At 37.5% G+C, this 18,181-nt stretch overlaps 1 protein-coding gene across 1 annotated transcript in view; it reads left to right on the forward strand.

The window, feature by feature from the left end:
* The window catches only part of ITGAV (integrin subunit alpha V), a 40,515-nt gene extending 25,875 nt beyond the window's left edge, over positions 1-14,640 (forward strand). Inside the window, exons 14-30 of the mRNA XM_015635115.2 lie at positions 110-155; positions 710-811; positions 1,590-1,648; positions 2,657-2,811; positions 4,251-4,388; positions 4,902-4,969; positions 6,103-6,250; positions 6,599-6,691; positions 7,872-7,951; positions 9,692-9,772; positions 10,747-10,852; positions 11,487-11,645; positions 12,628-12,741; positions 13,040-13,153; positions 13,247-13,354; positions 13,882-14,004; positions 14,376-14,640. Coding sequence (XP_015490601.1) covers positions 110-155; positions 710-811; positions 1,590-1,648; positions 2,657-2,811; positions 4,251-4,388; positions 4,902-4,969; positions 6,103-6,250; positions 6,599-6,691; positions 7,872-7,951; positions 9,692-9,772; positions 10,747-10,852; positions 11,487-11,645; positions 12,628-12,741; positions 13,040-13,153; positions 13,247-13,354; positions 13,882-14,004; positions 14,376-14,471 — 1,790 coding nt within the window. The 3' untranslated portion in view covers positions 14,472-14,640. The remainder of the gene's footprint in view (positions 1-109; positions 156-709; positions 812-1,589; positions 1,649-2,656; positions 2,812-4,250; positions 4,389-4,901; positions 4,970-6,102; positions 6,251-6,598; positions 6,692-7,871; positions 7,952-9,691; positions 9,773-10,746; positions 10,853-11,486; positions 11,646-12,627; positions 12,742-13,039; positions 13,154-13,246; positions 13,355-13,881; positions 14,005-14,375) is intronic.
* The last annotated feature ends 3,541 nt before the right edge of the window (positions 14,641-18,181 follow it).

An 18,181-nucleotide genomic window follows, 5' to 3' on the forward strand; every position in this document is an offset into this window, starting at 1 on the left:
GCTCCAAATGGCACTTTACAATAACTCAGTTATTGTAGCAGTCCCACCTCTGAGAAACAGCATATTTCAACCAGCAAGTTGTAATGTGCAATGTCTCCTCTCTTTCTAGACTTGATTGTTGGAGCCTTTGGTGTTGACACAGCTGTTCTGTACAGGTAAGGGTCCCTCTGTGCTTGTACCTGAGGGAAAGCTCAGTGGAGTTGTGGGGCTACAAAAGAAAGCAGGATCAGGGAAGTCTGAAAATCTACTACTCCACCATCCAAACCTCTGGAGGTGAAAAAACACTATACTGTTTTTTTAACCTAGTAAACCTATCTGCTGCCTGAAATTCATCTTTCTCATTAATATGTAGCCAGGAGAAAACATGAATAAACTGTCTTCAAGGCTTTCTGAGTGACAGTTTTGTAGATACTGACACAGCAGCTCCAAGCTATTACACTGCAATCCCATATTCTCATCCCAGCTTGCACATTTTGGGAGAATATATTGGTCTGTGCTATAAGTAGGTAGGACTTCCTCTTTACCCTGGTGTCCATGTTGTGGCTGATGGAAATGAAAGGGCACACAAAAGCTTCATCCAGTCAATTGTTATTTGTTTGTCTTGTTGTTTCATTAAATATTGTGTGTTTGTGTATATTGCACAGTTTGATGGGGGGGACATTGTCAAACAGGATGTTGAGTGTTCTTCAAGAGGATGTTTTCTTTGCAGGGCTAGACCAGTTATTAGAGTAAATGCTGCCCTGGAAGTTAATCCAACCATTCTAAACCCAGAAAACAAAGCCTGTTCACTGGGAGATGTAAAAGTTTCTTGGTAAGCAGAGTATCTGTATTTTCCTTTGAGGGGAGGGACTTCTTGGGATTATTTTTGTAACCTTCTAATTTTAGAGGGTCTCAGGAAGTCTAGTCAGCTAATTAAAAAAAAAAAAAAGACAAACACAGATTTTTTCTGAAAGAGCAGACAATACAAAATAAGAACTCTCTGACAGCAGTTGGAGGACCAGCACTGTCTTTAGGAGATGCCAGAGTGACTCCCAAAACCTGCAGAGACTGCCAGTTGTCCCTGCTGGGCAGAGTAAGCTCATCCCAAGATGTCAGCACATCTCATGGTATTTGCAGTGGTTTTACCCACTAATGTACACTCTTGGGCAATGATCTGCTCTGTAAACTGCTTTTGCTTCTGGTTCCCAGGCTATTATCCAAACCCAATTTCCCTTCCTACCGCTAACTTTCTTTTCAGGATCAGTAGGATAGCTTTAAAAGTAGGACTCATTTGATTACAGGAATAAACATTCCAGTCCACAGGTGATTGTCCCTAGATGAATCAAGATTCCAAAGCTTTGCATTGCCTGCAATTCTGTCTACTAATTCTCATCCATCAGTAGGAAATAGCTTTTGGGAATGAGCTAGAGTCTCAAAAAGAGAATACATCTGAACATAGCACAGTTGGAGGAATTTATATAGTGAGGAATAGTGGGGATTTTTAGAAGAGACGAATATTAGAATATATATATATATATATAATTAGAAGAATTTTAGAAGAAAATGAGAGAAAAAGTGTGTGAAATTATTTTTTTTTCCCTCTCAAACAGCTTCAAAGTAAAGTTCTGCTTAAAAGCAGATGGCAAAGGAAAGCTCCCGAACTCACTCAGTAAGTTCTGCTCATTTAAAAGTTGGAAGTCTTGTTGTGCTGTATGCAGACATGAGCCCTGGCCATTGTTATTTTCATGACTAACAGCTGGGTGCCCTTTGCTGCACCCTGCTGCCTCTTGGGTGGCATGTACATCTATGGGGCTCTCCAGCAGGATTTTCTAGCTGTAGTGGTGGTGAAGTCACTTGAATCATACCTCAGACTTTAAACATATGTTCAATTATGTGGTTAACTAGTCTTGGAAAGCCCTTTCTAATTTACAGAATTTATGGAAGCTCTCATTGAGGGGAGCTTTATACAAGAATATTCAAGTATGTGCATTATTAGGGCTGAGAGACAGACAAGCCACAGGGGACTTGTCATATCCTGCTGAGATCATGACTTTTTGATTGATATCACTGACTTCTTTCATCAGATTCTTGGATCAGAATCAGGAAAAGATTGTTTCAAACAAGTTCTTAAGTTGTCTCCAAGAGATTTTGTGGTGTGGCAAACAGCCTGCTGCAATCAGGTTTTGTTTACTGATTGCAAAATCTCTTCCTTATTTTCTGTGGCACGTACAGAGGTGGTGTGATCTAGGAAGGCTCATATGAATATCTGTTATGCATTTTAAGTTTTATTACCTATATAAGATATTTAAAGTAATTAGATTACCAATAGTATTTAAAAATACAAGTGTTTTCTGCAAGATTGCTTTAAATTTTCTAGGGGAGAAAAATTCTAACTTTAGTTCTTGCAGTTCCACAGCAATTACAAATTATAAATGCATCTGTGTTCTTACATATTTCCAGTGTTTAAGGAAACAGCAGAATCCAATTTAGGACAGCTGCAGTGCTTGAGAACTAATATAGTGACAGATTTTACCTGGAAAAAACTGGAAGTTTTAAGAGGGCAACCACTAAGTTTTCATTGTAGTTGAAATCAGTGTTCAGCACCATTTCTGAGGGCAATCTGCACTGTATTTAATGGAATGAAGAATCCCTGACCCAAATCCTTTGGCTTGGCCAGATTTCCAGGTGGAGCTGCTGTTGGATAAACTGAAGCAGAAGGGAGCTATAAGGAGAGCTCTCTTTCTCCACAGCAAACAGCCCAGCCACTCGAAGAACATGACAATTACAAAGGGGGGAAAGATGAACTGTGAGGAACTGGACGCCTTCTTGAGGGTAAGTAGCCATTAATGTTTTAAGCAAATAATTTTTGGTGCATTGTTTATTATAAGTTCATTGTGTTAGGTGTTAAAAAAACAAACAAACAAAACAGGACAAAAAAGCTAGAGAAACTTCATTTTCAGCATATAGACCTGAAATTACTGAAATCATATGTTTGTCACAAATTACTGTTGCTGTCACAGAATGAATGATGAATCTTATTGGGCCTGAAGTCCTGGCTCCTAAATTCATTGGAAATTCAATTCAGGGCTTTGTTCTGGGCTTCTTGGATAAGTCATCCAGGCACCAAATTAATTATAATTTCCAAGGAACGTGAAAGTCAATAAGCAGAAGTTGTCCCATGTACTTTGGAGGTTAAAAATTGAAGAAAAATACAGACCTGCAACTGACAAGCCAAAATATGCAAATAGCAGAGAAGAGGGAGAAGGTTGAAATAGTAAATTTGTTTTTTCTCAGTCTTTCTGTTTTCATCCCCATCAATGTGAACAGATGCTAACACAATTAAAAGTTTAAATCGGTAGAAGAAACATTGTATGTAGCCATGTAAGTTCTATGCAGCTCAGATTTATCTCTGAGCACTTATAAATCAAACAAACAACACGTACTTCCCCCTAAAAAAAAACCAAATAAAAATGCTAACAATCATTAAGGATTCACAGAGGGTAGGTAATACTTTCTTTGACCTGACTTTTTTGCCTGGGTTATATACAGAATTAGACATCTCAGCTCTCAGGGTTAGTAAAGATTTAGCACATTTCTACCTGACATTTTCATAAAGAAAATGAAAAATTTCATATAGGATGAAATTATATGAAAGAATCATAAATGGGGGGGAAAAAACAGTTTAAAACTATAGATATTCAATAAGTTTCTGCCCATAGAAGACATGTTCTGAAATAAGATTTTGAAGTGAGATGTGCTAGGGTCAGTAGTTTTCATTACTCTTGCAAGTGAAGCAGAGTTTACACTGAGTAAATAGTAAAGCTAAGAGATGGTTTGTAAGGCTTGATCCTGAGATTTAGAGATGGCTTGATCCTGAAAGGCAGGATCAACTTTTGATAAACAGAAAAACTTCAAATGAACAACATGAAAGTCAGCAACTTCCAAGTGACAGGTAATAATTTCGGGAAGGAAAAGTTGTAAGTCCATAGATGAGTATCTCTGAGACATCTTAGAAGCAGACTGAGCTTGGTCTGACAGGAAAGAGCAGAGTTGTGTAGCCCTTATGATCCTTGTGACTGGATTTCCATGACTTAGTATTTCTGTATGCTCCAGTTTTACATTTGTTAAACAGGCAAGTTGCTGCTAAAAATTGTGCAGGTTTTCTGACAAGAGATTTTATACTTTGAAAAGAGCTCAGAAGTTTTAATGTTATTTTGGCCTCTCCATTCCTACTACACTTTAATTGTGATTCAAATCTTTGGTTTCCTCAGGATGAGTCTGAGTTCAGAGACAAGCTAACTCCCATTACTATTTTTATGGAATATCGTCTGGATTACAGAACAGCTGCAGATTCAACAGGATTGCACCCCATCCTCAACCAGTTCACTCCTGCTAATATGAGCAGACAGGTACACTGCTTACACAGCCTGTGGTGAGAGAACTCAGAACATACTTTGCTTCATCTTAGGGAGAAAATCAGCTGGAGTAGTACTGGAGGTGTTAATATTGAAGGTTTGGAGAGTTTTATCCATTCTCATACTATGCTGCTCTATGTACATTATGTTTCTCCCTATAGTTCTCCTAAGGTAATAGACATTTCTATTTCTGCCCTTTTTACAAATTTTTACACTTGTTTGTAAAGAAGATAGTGAGGATGCAACTTAATATGAAGAGATTATTGAGTATGGAAAGATGGTTCAGGTGTAAACATCAGTCCTCAAATTGCAGTAGGGCAGGAGGAGGCAGTGTCCCCCACATATAAAAACTCATTTGTTCTCTTCTGAGACTAATGACATGAAAACATTTCATAACCAGCTATGTAGGATTTTCTTTTAATGTGGTGGTGAAACAGTATTATTGAAAATGAATGTTAGAACAGATGAAGGAATTATTACAACAGTATGTGTATGATTTTTGCATAGGCCCATATTCTGCTGGACTGTGGGGATGATAATATCTGCAAACCAAAGCTGGAGGTGTCAGTAGAAAGGTAAGTACATGACAAAAATACAACAAGGAAAGGCAATTTCCCTACTTGAAGTCTAAAATTCAGTAGCTGGTAATACTTTTGTTTAAGGGATGTGTTGAAATAAGTAGGACTCATGGCATACTATCTAAAATCAGGCTTATATGCCTTAAAGAAAGCCCATTTTCTGCTTTGTAACCTAATGTCTTTAGCATGTATTGCACCACTCCCACCCCAGCCTCCACTATACATAAGCCATGTTTATTTGCTAAGCTGAACATGTATAGTGAGAATAAATGGCACTGCTAGCTGCCATTGTATCTTTGTTCTGTTGTTTAATATTAGGTAGACATATGAAGATGTGATTTTATCCAGCAAGGGGAGGAGAAGGGCTTTCTTGTCACATGTATGAAAAAAAAAAATTGTTGGTATTGGTAGTATCTTCTGTCAAACCTGGAAAAAAGAAACAAGTTTTCAGTGGTAATTCCTGCATGAGACTGAGCTTTTTACACTTTGTGTGCCCTAAAACCTCTCTTAATGAATTATCTCATAATCTATTTTTAGTGCATTATAGCACACACACATTGTATGTAGCTAGTGCTTCACAAGCACTAATTCATGCAAACACTTAAGTAACATTTTACATCAGTGCAGATACCTTGATGTTTGCTTGTAGTTGGTGAAATGAAAACACATTTCTTGCAAAGATTGTCTCTTTGTATCTGGAACCAAAGGTATTGCAGAGGTCTTGGCTCTGTTCTGGGTAGTTGAGCCTTCCCCTGAGTTTTGTTATAAATATGTGTTGTACCTCTGCAAAATGGGCCTGTAATTCAAAATGTGAACAGGGATTTAGCTGCTCATAATTGTTCGCTCCTTGTGAGAATAAGGTGTGTGTTTTTTTGTTTTGTGGTACATTTTACAGGAAAGATTCTTACAATAGAACATGTAATACTTGTTCCACTTGTGATTATAGACTTTTAAAAGTTTTTAAAAGTACCTTAGAGCTCTCCTGACATTCCTGAAGCAAAGGTACTGCCTCCAGATATCTCCAGTGTCTTTGTGAAATTTCAGAATGTCTCTTGTTCCTTGAAGTTCAGCCACTTCAATGCAATTTAAAACCCGAATGCAGAGCTTTTTCTCACACTCTTTTCTTTTAGTGATCAGAAGCAGATCTATATTGGTGATGACAATCCCTTGACCCTCATTGTCAGTGCTCAGAACCAGGGGGAGGGAGCCTATGAAGCAGAGCTCTTTGTCGTTGTTCCACCCCAAGCAGATTTCATCGGAGTTGTTCGCAACAACGAGGTAAAAGTCCAACTGCTTTTGAGAAGTCATATTTGAGGTGCTGCTGTGGAAATCTGTAGTGGTTTCTATTATTTCAGTCTTAGAGCAAAGCATTGAAAAAGTGATCAGTTTTTTTCAAAGTCCCTCTCTTTTATAACCTTGAAAACAGGTCTGTCTTGTATCAAAAACATTTGTCTCCTTGGAGACTTCCATACTCAGATTTTATTTCACTTTAGTACTTGACTGTGTTATGGCTGAGAAATTATATTAAAATTAATACAGCATAACTAGACTTCTCTCCAGACTTTTATCCAGGTGTTCAGATGTGAAAACTAACATTCCTTAGTATTTCTTTCTGGTTTATTGCAGGCTTTAGCCAGACTGTCATGTGCTTTTAAAACAGAGAATCAGACTCGCATGGTAGTTTGTGACCTGGGCAATCCCATGAAAGCAGGAACTAAGGTAAGGTTTGGTCCAACAGGTGTCTGGAAGCTCACCCAGGAGGGCAGGTGGCATTTTCCTGAACCACAGCAGTGTTTGGGCAGGAATTTTTCTCACAGTAATTTAAGATTAGGTCTGACATTCAGCTGCCCACATTTGATTAGTACAGCGGTACTTTCCAGCTAAATTAAAGACTGAAAGGAGCATTCATGAGTTCTATGATGCCACTCAAAATGAGTAATTTATTAAATAGTAGAATTAATGGACTTTGGTCCTTCATGAATTTTTTATATTCATCTGATAGGTATTTTTTAGGATATAATCAAGAGCTAGCTCACAACACTTCTTTCTCTTAGTTTATCTCTTTTCTGCCTGCTTTCATGAGGAAGGACAGTGTCTAGTTGAAACCTCTACAGTTCCAACAAATGTAGCTGAAATTGAAATTGAGGGACTTTGGTCCCTCATGAATTTTTTATATTCATCTGATAGGTATTTTTTTGGATATAATCAAGAGCTAGCTCACAACACTTCTTTCTCTTAGTTTATCTCTTTTCTGCCTGCTTTCATGAGGAAGGACAGTGTCTAGTTGAAACCTCTACAGTTCCAACAAATGTAGCTGAAATTGAAAGAATTATAAAATTACTAGTGAGACCTGGAAGATTTTATGACACAGTAAGTCTTATTTTCTGAGGAAATGAAGTGAAAATCAGTCACAATTATAACAATTTCATGATGCTTTTCTTCCAAGAGCTATCTTGTACAGATGAATAAATGCTATTTCCAAAATCTTTTGAAGTGTATCGAGCTGAACTGCACATATGTTAAAGCAAATATTAATTGACATGACCAAACCTTGGGAATTAATTTTGAATCATTAATGTGTTCCCTGCTCATATTACAACACTTTTTGCAACGTCTAGGGAGGCTCAGTTATGTGTAGAAATGGCAGAAGCAGGGTGGGGAGCATGATGCAATCTTTGTTTTGTATTTTATGGCAGTGATGCCTTGGCTGCAATCTAAAGAGAGGGCAGTACATTTCCAGCCTGGATGAACTGGACAGCTTTAATTTTCCAGTTCTGCCTGTGTGTTCTCTCATCACCAGGAGTCTCAAGCAATTTCATTGTAGTCTAATAGCAGTGAGAAGCTTTTATTGTGTGTTTTATTGTGCTTCCAACTGAACCACAGTGATTTTTTTCCCCAGCTCTTAGCTGGCCTGCGTTTCAGTGTGCACCAGCAGTCTGAGATGGACACCTCTGTCAAGTTTGACTTGCAAATCCGGAGGTATGGAAATCTCTGAGTTACTTCCTCACCTGGGAAAAGACACACACAGTAAATAGGCTGTGAGCTACACAGTATCATTCCAGCCTAATTCTCTTGTCTTTGCCTCATAATGGCTTGAAAAATAAACAGGCTGAGTTAGCTTTCCTAAAATAGAGGGAAAAAATTAAGAATATTTTTATGTGCATATCATTGTGCTCTGCTGACACTTGTGCCACAGAATGACTTTGGGTTTATAGCCCTCTTTTAAAACTGTTTCTTGAACTCTGAATTCCTTCTGATGTAAAGCCAGAATTTTATATATTTAGGGGAGGAGAGTCTTTCAGGGCAGGCAATGTATGGGGCTGTCTGAGCAGAAGCACCACGCAGTGAGCCATCACGGCAGCCAGCCTAAAAGAGCCTGAAAATTAAATGGAACAAAACAGTAGTGTTCCTGTTAATTATCAGATGATCACAGCACTGTCATATAAATCTGATATATAAATCTGAATTTGTAACTTCTGGAGATGATATTTAAGGTTGGAGATGTGTTCATTAGGAGCATCCTTACCCAATGCAGTTTTATGTTGCTTTTAAGGGACAGTATGAATACAGCTGTTTTGGTTTTTCCCTGCGGTGGACCAAAAGCACTTTTTCTTTTCCATTTAAGGGCTTTATTTTTCTTTAATGTAGTGAATAAATTCATCTCATCCACATATGCATTTATCATCTATGGGATTTAGGAAAGATTAAGGCTGCCATTCTATTCTAATGGTAGAGTGGTTTGCCATACCGATCAAAGACCTTGGCACATAAAATATTTCTTTGATCTCCCATTGCTCTCTGTTCAGTTTTTCCCCTTCTCCATCAGCTGGCAAGGTATGCCAGTGGCATGGGTGGCATGGTGTGATTGTTCTTTGCACAAAGTGATCTCTGGGGTGTCTGTCACCTCCCTTAGGCCAACAGCTGTCACCTGCCACTGTCACTGGGTCAGAAACAGTCAGTGAGGTTGCTCAAGTCATGCTTGTCTCCTGAGGGAAGAGAAGGGAAGCTCCTCTAGTGTTTTAGGCCTTTTATGAAAGAAAATTTCTTCCATGACTTGTGGCTGCCAGAAGGGTGAGCAGTGGTGCAATGGAACACAGTAATCACAGTTCATAGTGACAGGCATTACCAGGAGATTATCTGGGAGAGGTTTTAAGGATCACACTGCTTGTCTTAAACCCACAAAGCTAGATTTCCAATGCTGGCTCTGTTCCTAGCAGAGCAGGTCTAGTCCCTAAAAGAGTGAGGTATTTACAGGTCAGGAGGAAAATGCTGTTGCATGTGTTTGTTGATTACAGCACCAATGAAGAATAATTAGAAGATTCAAAAAGGTCTTTGTAAAGGAAAGTGTTTGGTTAGGGAGACAGAATAATCAGATGTGTCGAAGGAGATCAAGATTCTGCTCCCAGCACCACTTTGAGGGAGGAATGTCCCCTGTATTTTCTTACATGACAGCCATGTAACAGAGTCAGCATTCACTTTGTGTCCTTCATCGACCTCTCCTTGCTGAGGCTCCCCCAGACTATGCAGAGGGTGCGACTTCCATGCATTTAGGTGAGAACTTGCTGGAATCTGCTCCTTAGTTTTTAGCAACTTTGCTTTCCTACAGTGGCTCAGGAGTCATGCTATGATGTTACATACAATTACTTTGAAGTGTGAGGTTTTTTTTATTGAATACTTTGCTTATTTCGTTTAAGAATTTACCTTTTATTTTCCCTGCAGTTCCAACCTGTATGACAACCTGAGCCCAGTAGCATATTATCAGGCTGACCTTGCTATTTTAGCAGCTGTTGAAATTAGAGGGTAAGCAATACCATTTTAATAAACACTTTAAAGGATCTTTGCACATTTGCTTATTTATATTCACTGAACTTCCTTTCAGGTCTGCATAAGTTTTCAGGAAGGTTTAGGGAATTTTTAATCATAAAGACAATATGGTTCTCTCTAGTCAACCTTTGGATCTTTGGATCTTAAATAATTCCAAATAATTAAAAAAGGAATTCCAAAAAGGAATATTGTGCCTCCATTACTAGAAATATTTTTTAGAAGGAGAAAAAAAATCACACCTCTTGTTTGCAGTTTTACAATTTTGCAGGTCACTTTTCTGCTCCACAAACTGACTGGGGTTTCATCTGAAAACCCCTGAAACCAAAGTTGAAGATTCTGTGGAATTTAAGTTTGTAATTTCCTCACCTTTTTCAGCCTTAAACATAGTATTAATATTGTAATGACTTAGTTACTCTATCACTTTTACTTCCCCTGAAAAATTCCTCTTGCTTAATCAGTAAACTTGGATTCCTGAGTGTTAATTTTTTAAAATTTCCCCTACATTCATCATTGTGACAAATTTGTTCAGTATCTGAGAGGTAGGGGATGGCACACTGGAAAAGCATGATTGGTATCTTCACAGTTTTCAGGGCTGAACTAGTCTTAGGACTGTACTGCTAAGGCTCTACATCACCAATATTTCTCATTATCACAGTATTTCCCATTGGTTTTGTTTGGATGACTTGTGTGTCTTTTATCTTTTTTTAACCTAGAGAAAAGAACTGAACATTTAATATTAAAACCACTTCTTTTATGCAGATTATATAAAATTAGATTATATATAGTACACTATATATAATTTATATAGGTTTTATATAGGTTATATGTAGAGGATGAAGAAGTGGCAGTTGTATTTTAAACGTGTTGATTTTTTTTTCTTTAGATGTTCTAGAGAATCCCATTTATTGTTTCATACTTGCTAATAACCACTCCTTTGCTCTGCTGTTTAGTGTGTCGTCCCCTGACCACATATTTCTTCCTATTGCAAACTGGCAGCCCAAGGAGAATCCCGAAACAGAAGATGACATTGGGCCTCTAGTTCAGCACATCTATGAGGTGTTGAATTATTAATGATTTCAGTGACATGCTTCTGTGCTAAGTGAAAAGAAATCTTTTGGTGTAGCTTTTCTCTGTAGTAAATTATGATTTTTTTTTTCTTTCGTCTTGCATATAAGGAGAGATTTTATTTTTTTAATGCTGGGCCAATAACTGGTATATCCAGTAAGAAGGGTTGGAATGCCTGCAATTACTGTAACAGGGGTTGATTACCCACATAACTACATATACTTTGTTTTCTTACCTTTTGAAATCTAAATAAACATTTGAAGTAATGTGAGCTCAGGAAATGGCTCATGGCTGTAAATGATTGTACTCTGTTCTGAATCACTGCTCTGAAGTCTTTTGCTGTGAACAAAATTTAAGTATTCAAAATTCCCTTAAAAGAATTATCAAAGATTTAATCTAGATTGTTTAATTAGGCAAAACTTACTGAGGGAGCTGTATGAATAATAATAATTAAAACTTTTACCACTTTTAGGTAAAGTTTTGATGCTGTTGCCATAAGTGGTTGAGGGTAGGGGTAGTAGCAGTATCACATTCGTGGCTCAAACATAAAATAACAACTATATGCACATTAACAGAGAAAGTAGCATTACTTTTTTATATCTGTAAATTTTATTTTCATAATCAGCTGAGAAACAACGGTCCAAGTGCATTCAGCAAGGTGATGATGACTCTGCAGTGGCCTTACAAATATAAAAACAACACGCTGTTGTATATTGTGCAGTATGAAATTGATGGTCCCATGAACTGCACTTCTGACATGGAAATCAACCCACTGAAAATTAAGGTAAGCAGGACTTTCCCTTTGAGTGGAGTGAAGTATGTTTGGTTGTTTTGTAAATATTCAAAATAGCCAGATCCCTGAGAATATGACAAACTGAGATAGTTTTTCATCTGTGACTGATGAGTAAGTCTACACTTTTTCACAGTACATATTAATGTATATAGCAGGTGAAATAAAAGGTAAATGGCAGCTCAAAATTGTCAACTCAAAGATCAATTTGTCCTGTTTCTTTTTATTGTGGGCTGGGGTTTTTTTTCTGTTTGTTTTGTGGTTTTGTTTTTTTTAACAATAAGGCTCTTTTATGTAAGTCCAAAGCAATAGAATTACAATGAATGTGGTCATGAATAAAACATACCAGACACTTCTGGACTGTTTATCTAAATTTCCTGGAGTTTGTTTCTTGGAAGAACATGGTATTATTTTTTATATTACATTTATCTATTTATCCAACTGGATAATTTATCCAGTTTGGATGAATTTATCCATTCATCCAAAGGTCACAAAAAACAATAAGGGTTAGCTGTCGCTGCCAGCAAAACATGGGACTTACAGAGCAGAAGGAACTCCTTTTTCCTGGGCTGGACTAGGCAAAGAAACACCAGATAAAACCCAGCAAGTTTAATTGAGTGTAGAGGGTTGATTTCTAGGACAGTTTAGAACAAGAAATAAAAGTCAGTATAGGCAGTGAAATTCAGTTAGTTCAAGAAGAATTTCAGCAAAAAAAGGACAGAGGGAAGATAATCAATGTATAGAATAACAAAGAATACTTGTTTATTTTTGAAAACCAAAAAGCAACTCCAGTGAATGTATAAATACAAAGTTCCTGTGCTTCTGCTCTACAATTTACAATGATTTATTTCCAGCCGGGGTCTGAAAAATCGCTAGGATTGAAAGAGAGAAACTTGCAGTTAGGAATTTTCTTGGCCTTAAGCTCGGAATCTGCAAGTAACTACATGATTGTTTGCGTTCCCTTGGTGTATCCTAGATTTCTGCTTCCAAGGATGATGACAGGAATGAAACACTTAGCAGGGAGGACCATCGTGACCACCGCATCAGCCGAAGAGATTTAGCTGCCGTGGAGGGGGACGTGCACACTTTGGTGAGCTCTTGGCACTGCGGCATTAACAACACACCTACAGTCCTGTTATAAGTCCTTAAAAACAAATCTAAGGAAGGTTTTTCCTTTCTAAACATGATTGGAAATAATCTGTAATAGGAAATAAACTTAATACCATATCACTGTCTTTGTAGCTTCAAACTATAATTATCCGATACTGGAGGTTATTTAATGTATTTTAAGAGTTTATTTGCCAGTGTAAGTTTATGGGTAAACTAATGCCATTAAGGACTTTCCAAATATTTTCATATTGGAATATCCTTCCTGTTTTTATATACAGGGCTGTGGAACTGCTGACTGTTTAAAGATTGTCTGTCAAGTTGGTCACCTGGAAAGGGGAAAGAGTGCAATATTGTATTTAAAATCACGCCTTTGGACCCAAACTTTCATGAATGTGAGTGACTGTGAATATTCTGTCACTGTTTTTGAAACATTAAAAGTGATTTTTGTACACACATGCAATACTAATTTTGTTTTTCTTACGCAGAAAGAATACCAGAACCATTCCTACTCTCTCAAATCATCTGCTTCTTTCAGTGTTATAGAGTTCCCTTATAAGAACCTTTCCTTTGAAGATATCCACAATTCTACAGTAGTAAGTCATTTGCATCCAGCTTGAGTTACCATATTCAGTCACTTCAAAATTAGTGCAAAGACAGTTATTGAGTAACATTTTTATGGCTTGGTATAATTTTAATTTTATCAGCTATTTGTTTCATGTATTTATTTCAGTTGTACACATACAGTTGATGGTAAAACAGACTGGAGCTGACAATATTTGTGGCTTGAAAGACTTAAATGAAAAAAATGATGGTGAACAATCCTCATGAAAATCATCAAAAATTACAGAAGACATGTTGCCATGTTATCACTGATTGCAAAAAAGCAAATGCAGGCAAAACAATCCCCAACCCCCTATTATAATTTAATTTTAGAATCCTATTAAGTTTGGGTCAGTGAAGTTCTTATGTCAGCACAAATCTATAGCTATACTAGAGAGAAAAAGTAATTTATACTGGATTAAGATTATAATCATGAAAGGATAAAGGTATACAAGATGTAATGGATGAAGTCAGCATGTCACTATGCCTCAAAGTGTGACTTATTGTGTTTTTCAATCAGGTTACTACAAATATTACATGGGGCATTCAACCACAGCCCATGCCTGTGCCAGTGTGGGTTATAATTTTGGCCGTCCTAGCAGGGTTGCTGCTTCTGGCTGTTCTAGTGTTTGTCATGTACAGGGTAAGTAGTGTGTCTGGGGGGTTTTGTATCTTTTGCTTTTCTCTATTAGTGATGTATTATTTCATATAGTACCAGCACTTTGCAGAAATGCCTTGGTCCCAATCATCTGAATCAGTTAAGTTTTTGGAATAACTGTATCTTTTCAGCTTTGTCAGGAAGAAGTTGAATAAAAGAGCATGCCTGTGATAGTGCTGAACTCAGCTTAATTTTTCAACTGATATTTACTGTCTTTGGAGGTCAAAAATGAGGGAAGAGGGTAGGAGTGAAAAAACAACTTAATCAGTTAAGATCTGATCATGAAGGAAAGAGAAAGGATGTGTCTGTGTTTTACAAATCAGAATGCAATTTCTTAATTGTTCTCTGAATCACAGATGGGCTTTTTCAAACGTGTGAGGCCACCTCAGGAAGAACAAGAAAGAGAACAACTACAGCCACATGAGAATGGGGAAGGAACATCAGAAGCTTAAGCAGAGTTTTATCTGTAAGACATTCTGAAATGTACACTTGCCTACATCTTGGTTACAAATATTGGCTTCCCCCTTCATGAACAAACACTCACTGTTGCAGAGCTGCTGGTCTGGGAAGGCGTCAGCACGTGCAAAACAAGGGCAATACACTTAAATCCTCCCTCTCGTATTAATGCTGTTCCTGCCTGCCACTAATGCATCTGCACTGACCCTGTGTGACAAACTCAAGTAAGAGGAGTGCTGGGATTTTGCTTACTGGGATACAGGAAACATCATCTTTTCTGGTTGATGTGCTGATTCTCCATGAATTTCTACACAGTCTGCATTTGCTCTCAGAGCCAGCAGCCTCCAGAGGTGGATTACATGCTTAGTTTCCGTTGGTTTTTTTTTGGAGTACACTACATTTCATTGCCTAGCTCTTGAAAGTTAGTTGCACAAAAAAAACGAATGTAGCTTGTATTACAGTACTGAAGAATGTTCTTTACCCATTAGCTCTGATGATTATTTTTTTCTTCTGCTCAAGAAATAGGAAATATGCAGTGGAATCATTCAAATCCCACACCTGGTTTGCACACCTGTTCCCCTGTCTACTCAGTCATCTGTCTTGTGGTTTCCCTCTAGACCTTGACAAATACTGTTCTCCAGGTCCTGGGTCTCTTACTGTAGGGATTGAGCCTACAAACACCACGTGAGTGAGAGAAATCTGGGGCTGATGTACTTTCTATGGGACTTAGGGAAAAGACTCAGGAGAAGATCCCAAGAGTGCTGTGTATTTCCACAGCGCAGGATTCAGGTGTTCCACAGAGCTCTTGGTAGCATGGATGCATTCATACATTACCAGGAACAAGATTCTGGGCTGTGGCTGCCAACAGCCATGTCTGAGAAAACCCTTGATATCCACCAGTGAAACCTCTGCAGGTTTTGAAGTGAAGGCTGCACATTACTTGGCTTGTATTTCAGTTTCTAGCAGAGCACTGGAGGGACACTGTGTGACACCTGGTACACTGTAGGGGAGCTGTTAATCCTCACTTTCCCTGCTTGACCATGCCCAGGTACAGGATGGAGTGACATGGGGGCTGTTTAGGCTCTCTGCCAACTACATCCATGGATCTGGATTATACCTGTGCTTCAGCCACACTCACACCTCCCTCACCTCCTGCCCTCAGGGAACAGTGAGTCAAATGAAGCAGAGAAGAGCTGGCAGTGCACAAGGGGTCCAAAAGTAAAGGTTGATTTGGATTATTTCATTTTACTCATTCATCGTTTCATTGGCTTGTTTCATTTGATTCATTCATTGTTTCAGTCACTGCATGTTTCATTGCACAAGACATTTCATTGCACAATGACATTTCATTATGTTCAATGCATTTCATTACCAGAAAAGACACTAAGTATTTTGATTCATTGTTTTTTAAACATACCAAAAGGTCAGTGGTTTAAAGTGGTTTGAAGCCATGGGTTTATATCGCTCTCAGCTTATTTCCCTCACCATTGGTGTAGTAAAAGGAAGCTTCTTACAATGATTGATACAATTTTTCCTTTCTAAACATGATTGGAAATAATCTGTAATAGGAAAGAGTGCATGTCTATGCATTTCAGTAGACATGTGCAGAGCAGGAGGTTCTCAACTTGCAACCACAGGTTGCACAGATCCTAGACCAGACATACTTAAACCATTACTAAGGTGCCTTCTGTGTGATGTGTTTATTTTCTTTTTTAAAGGGAATAAATTGCAGTATAAACTCTCTGGATGCAGCCAGGTACACAAAGACTTCTACTGTACTTACAGCAGTGAGATTTCTATGCAGACAAGCTCTTAAAAGGGCAAAAACTCTTGTCTGGTTTTGTACCTTGGGGCTTTTCTTCATAGCTGCATTTCCCCCATAAATACAGCAGTGCCCATTAAACCCAGAATTTTCTGAAATGAGCAGTTTGTTTCAACTTTTATTTCTGCATCTTTTCAGAGGTTTAAAATCCACCAATGGCTTTTGTTGTTAAGTCCCTACTTGCTGATCCATGATGGCATCTGAGTCCTTAAGGGAGACAGCACAGAGTCTGGGGGGCCAGTATGTTCAGATATAGGCTTGCATATTTATCCATTTACATGGGTTGGGTTTAGACAGTTTGTTTAGATAAAATTAGTTTACATGAAAGGGTATAGGGCATAATTCTGCTTTCACTGAACTTTCAAGGTCTTCAGTGTGGCCAATGTTTTATTTTTGTCTTTCTTTTTAGTATTGTTACTAGTAATGTAGTAGAGAATCAGGAGTCAGGTTTTGATCCTGGCCTCAAAATGTGACTTTGATAGAACAGCATTTTCAGTTACTTACATGGGCTTGTGGTTCTCACGCTTGATTATCTATGTGCAAGGAGATCAGTTTTACCCAGTCTTAATCTTAGTAGGGTAAGAGGTTTAAGAGACTGCCAGACAGATTATAGCTCTAATTCCTACATGTGTGTTTTCATTACATGTACAATTCATGGTGACTTGAAATTTATTAGACTACTTGCATGTGTAGGCATTATTAAGAGATGAAAAAGAGTATTTAGAAAAAGCATGGTGAAGATCCCTCCTGCTCACATGGATGGGATACCACAGCATTGCTAATGTCAGTGCTAACTGCATCCTGATTTTACTGTGGCAACTGGAAACTCTCTTTTTGCTGATTTTCAGGATAAGGAGGTACATTTTATTAGTACAACTACTGTAGCTACAGAAAGCATCTTCCATTTTTGAAGTTACATAAAGTAAGACTTACTTAAGAGATTTTTATTTCTTGCCTTCTGCTGGACAATGAAAGCAAATAGTTGCTTCTTCTATGTCCATTAATTTCCAGTTTGGTTAAAAAGACCACAGTAGCATATATAAATGGAGCATACAGGTTATCTAGTGAGCATAGATGTAACACCTCAAATTCAATTTAAAGTAATATTTGTGTTTCAGGGAGATTCCAAACTGGAAATTTTCCTGAATGGAGGTGCAGGAAACTTTTGATAGTGTGTTCTAGATTCAGCAATAAGATTCCAGATTATGTATATACTTGTGTCAATATGAATTTCATACTGACTTACAGGCATTGATGTATTCTTACAGCAAGTACTGTAGAATGATGTTAAAGCTTTTAAAGAAACTTTAGAAAAGGTATTTTAGAATGAAATTAATGTCTTTGAGTCAAAATTGATTTGCATAAAATGCATACTGGGAGCATTTGAAAAATACAAGTACAGTAACAGAGAATTAGACTTCTTTGGAGAACTATGTTTCAGGAGCAGATTTTTTATTAATATAAAATCCACAGTTATGTAATTATTTAGACAATAAAAACATTTTAAAAGAGCTATATCTTTTATAATGAAATATGAAATTATATATGTACTCCAGTTTGCAATTAATGCAGCATCTCACGATCAAGTTTGAAAAGTGATTTATATTACAGAATGCATATTATCTATTACTATATTTGACAATATTTAGAAAATGTAAAGCAAGGAACCTAATTTATAGGTTTACTTTTTTTTCAAGGAATGATGAAATTGTGGAAATAGCTTTTGTTTAAGCACGACTGTAAAGTCAAGTATGGGCTATATTTATCAATGTAATTTGAAATCCTTGAGTAAGTCTGCCAACATTGTTTGCCAAGTTATCAGGATTTTTTCTGTTCTAAATCTTGATTTACACATTGACCTCTAATTCACATAATGCTTGTGGA

This window comes from Parus major, chromosome 7, assembly GCF_001522545.3.
Source record: "Parus major isolate Abel chromosome 7, Parus_major1.1, whole genome shotgun sequence".
Lineage (NCBI taxonomy): Eukaryota > Metazoa > Chordata > Aves > Passeriformes > Paridae > Parus > Parus major.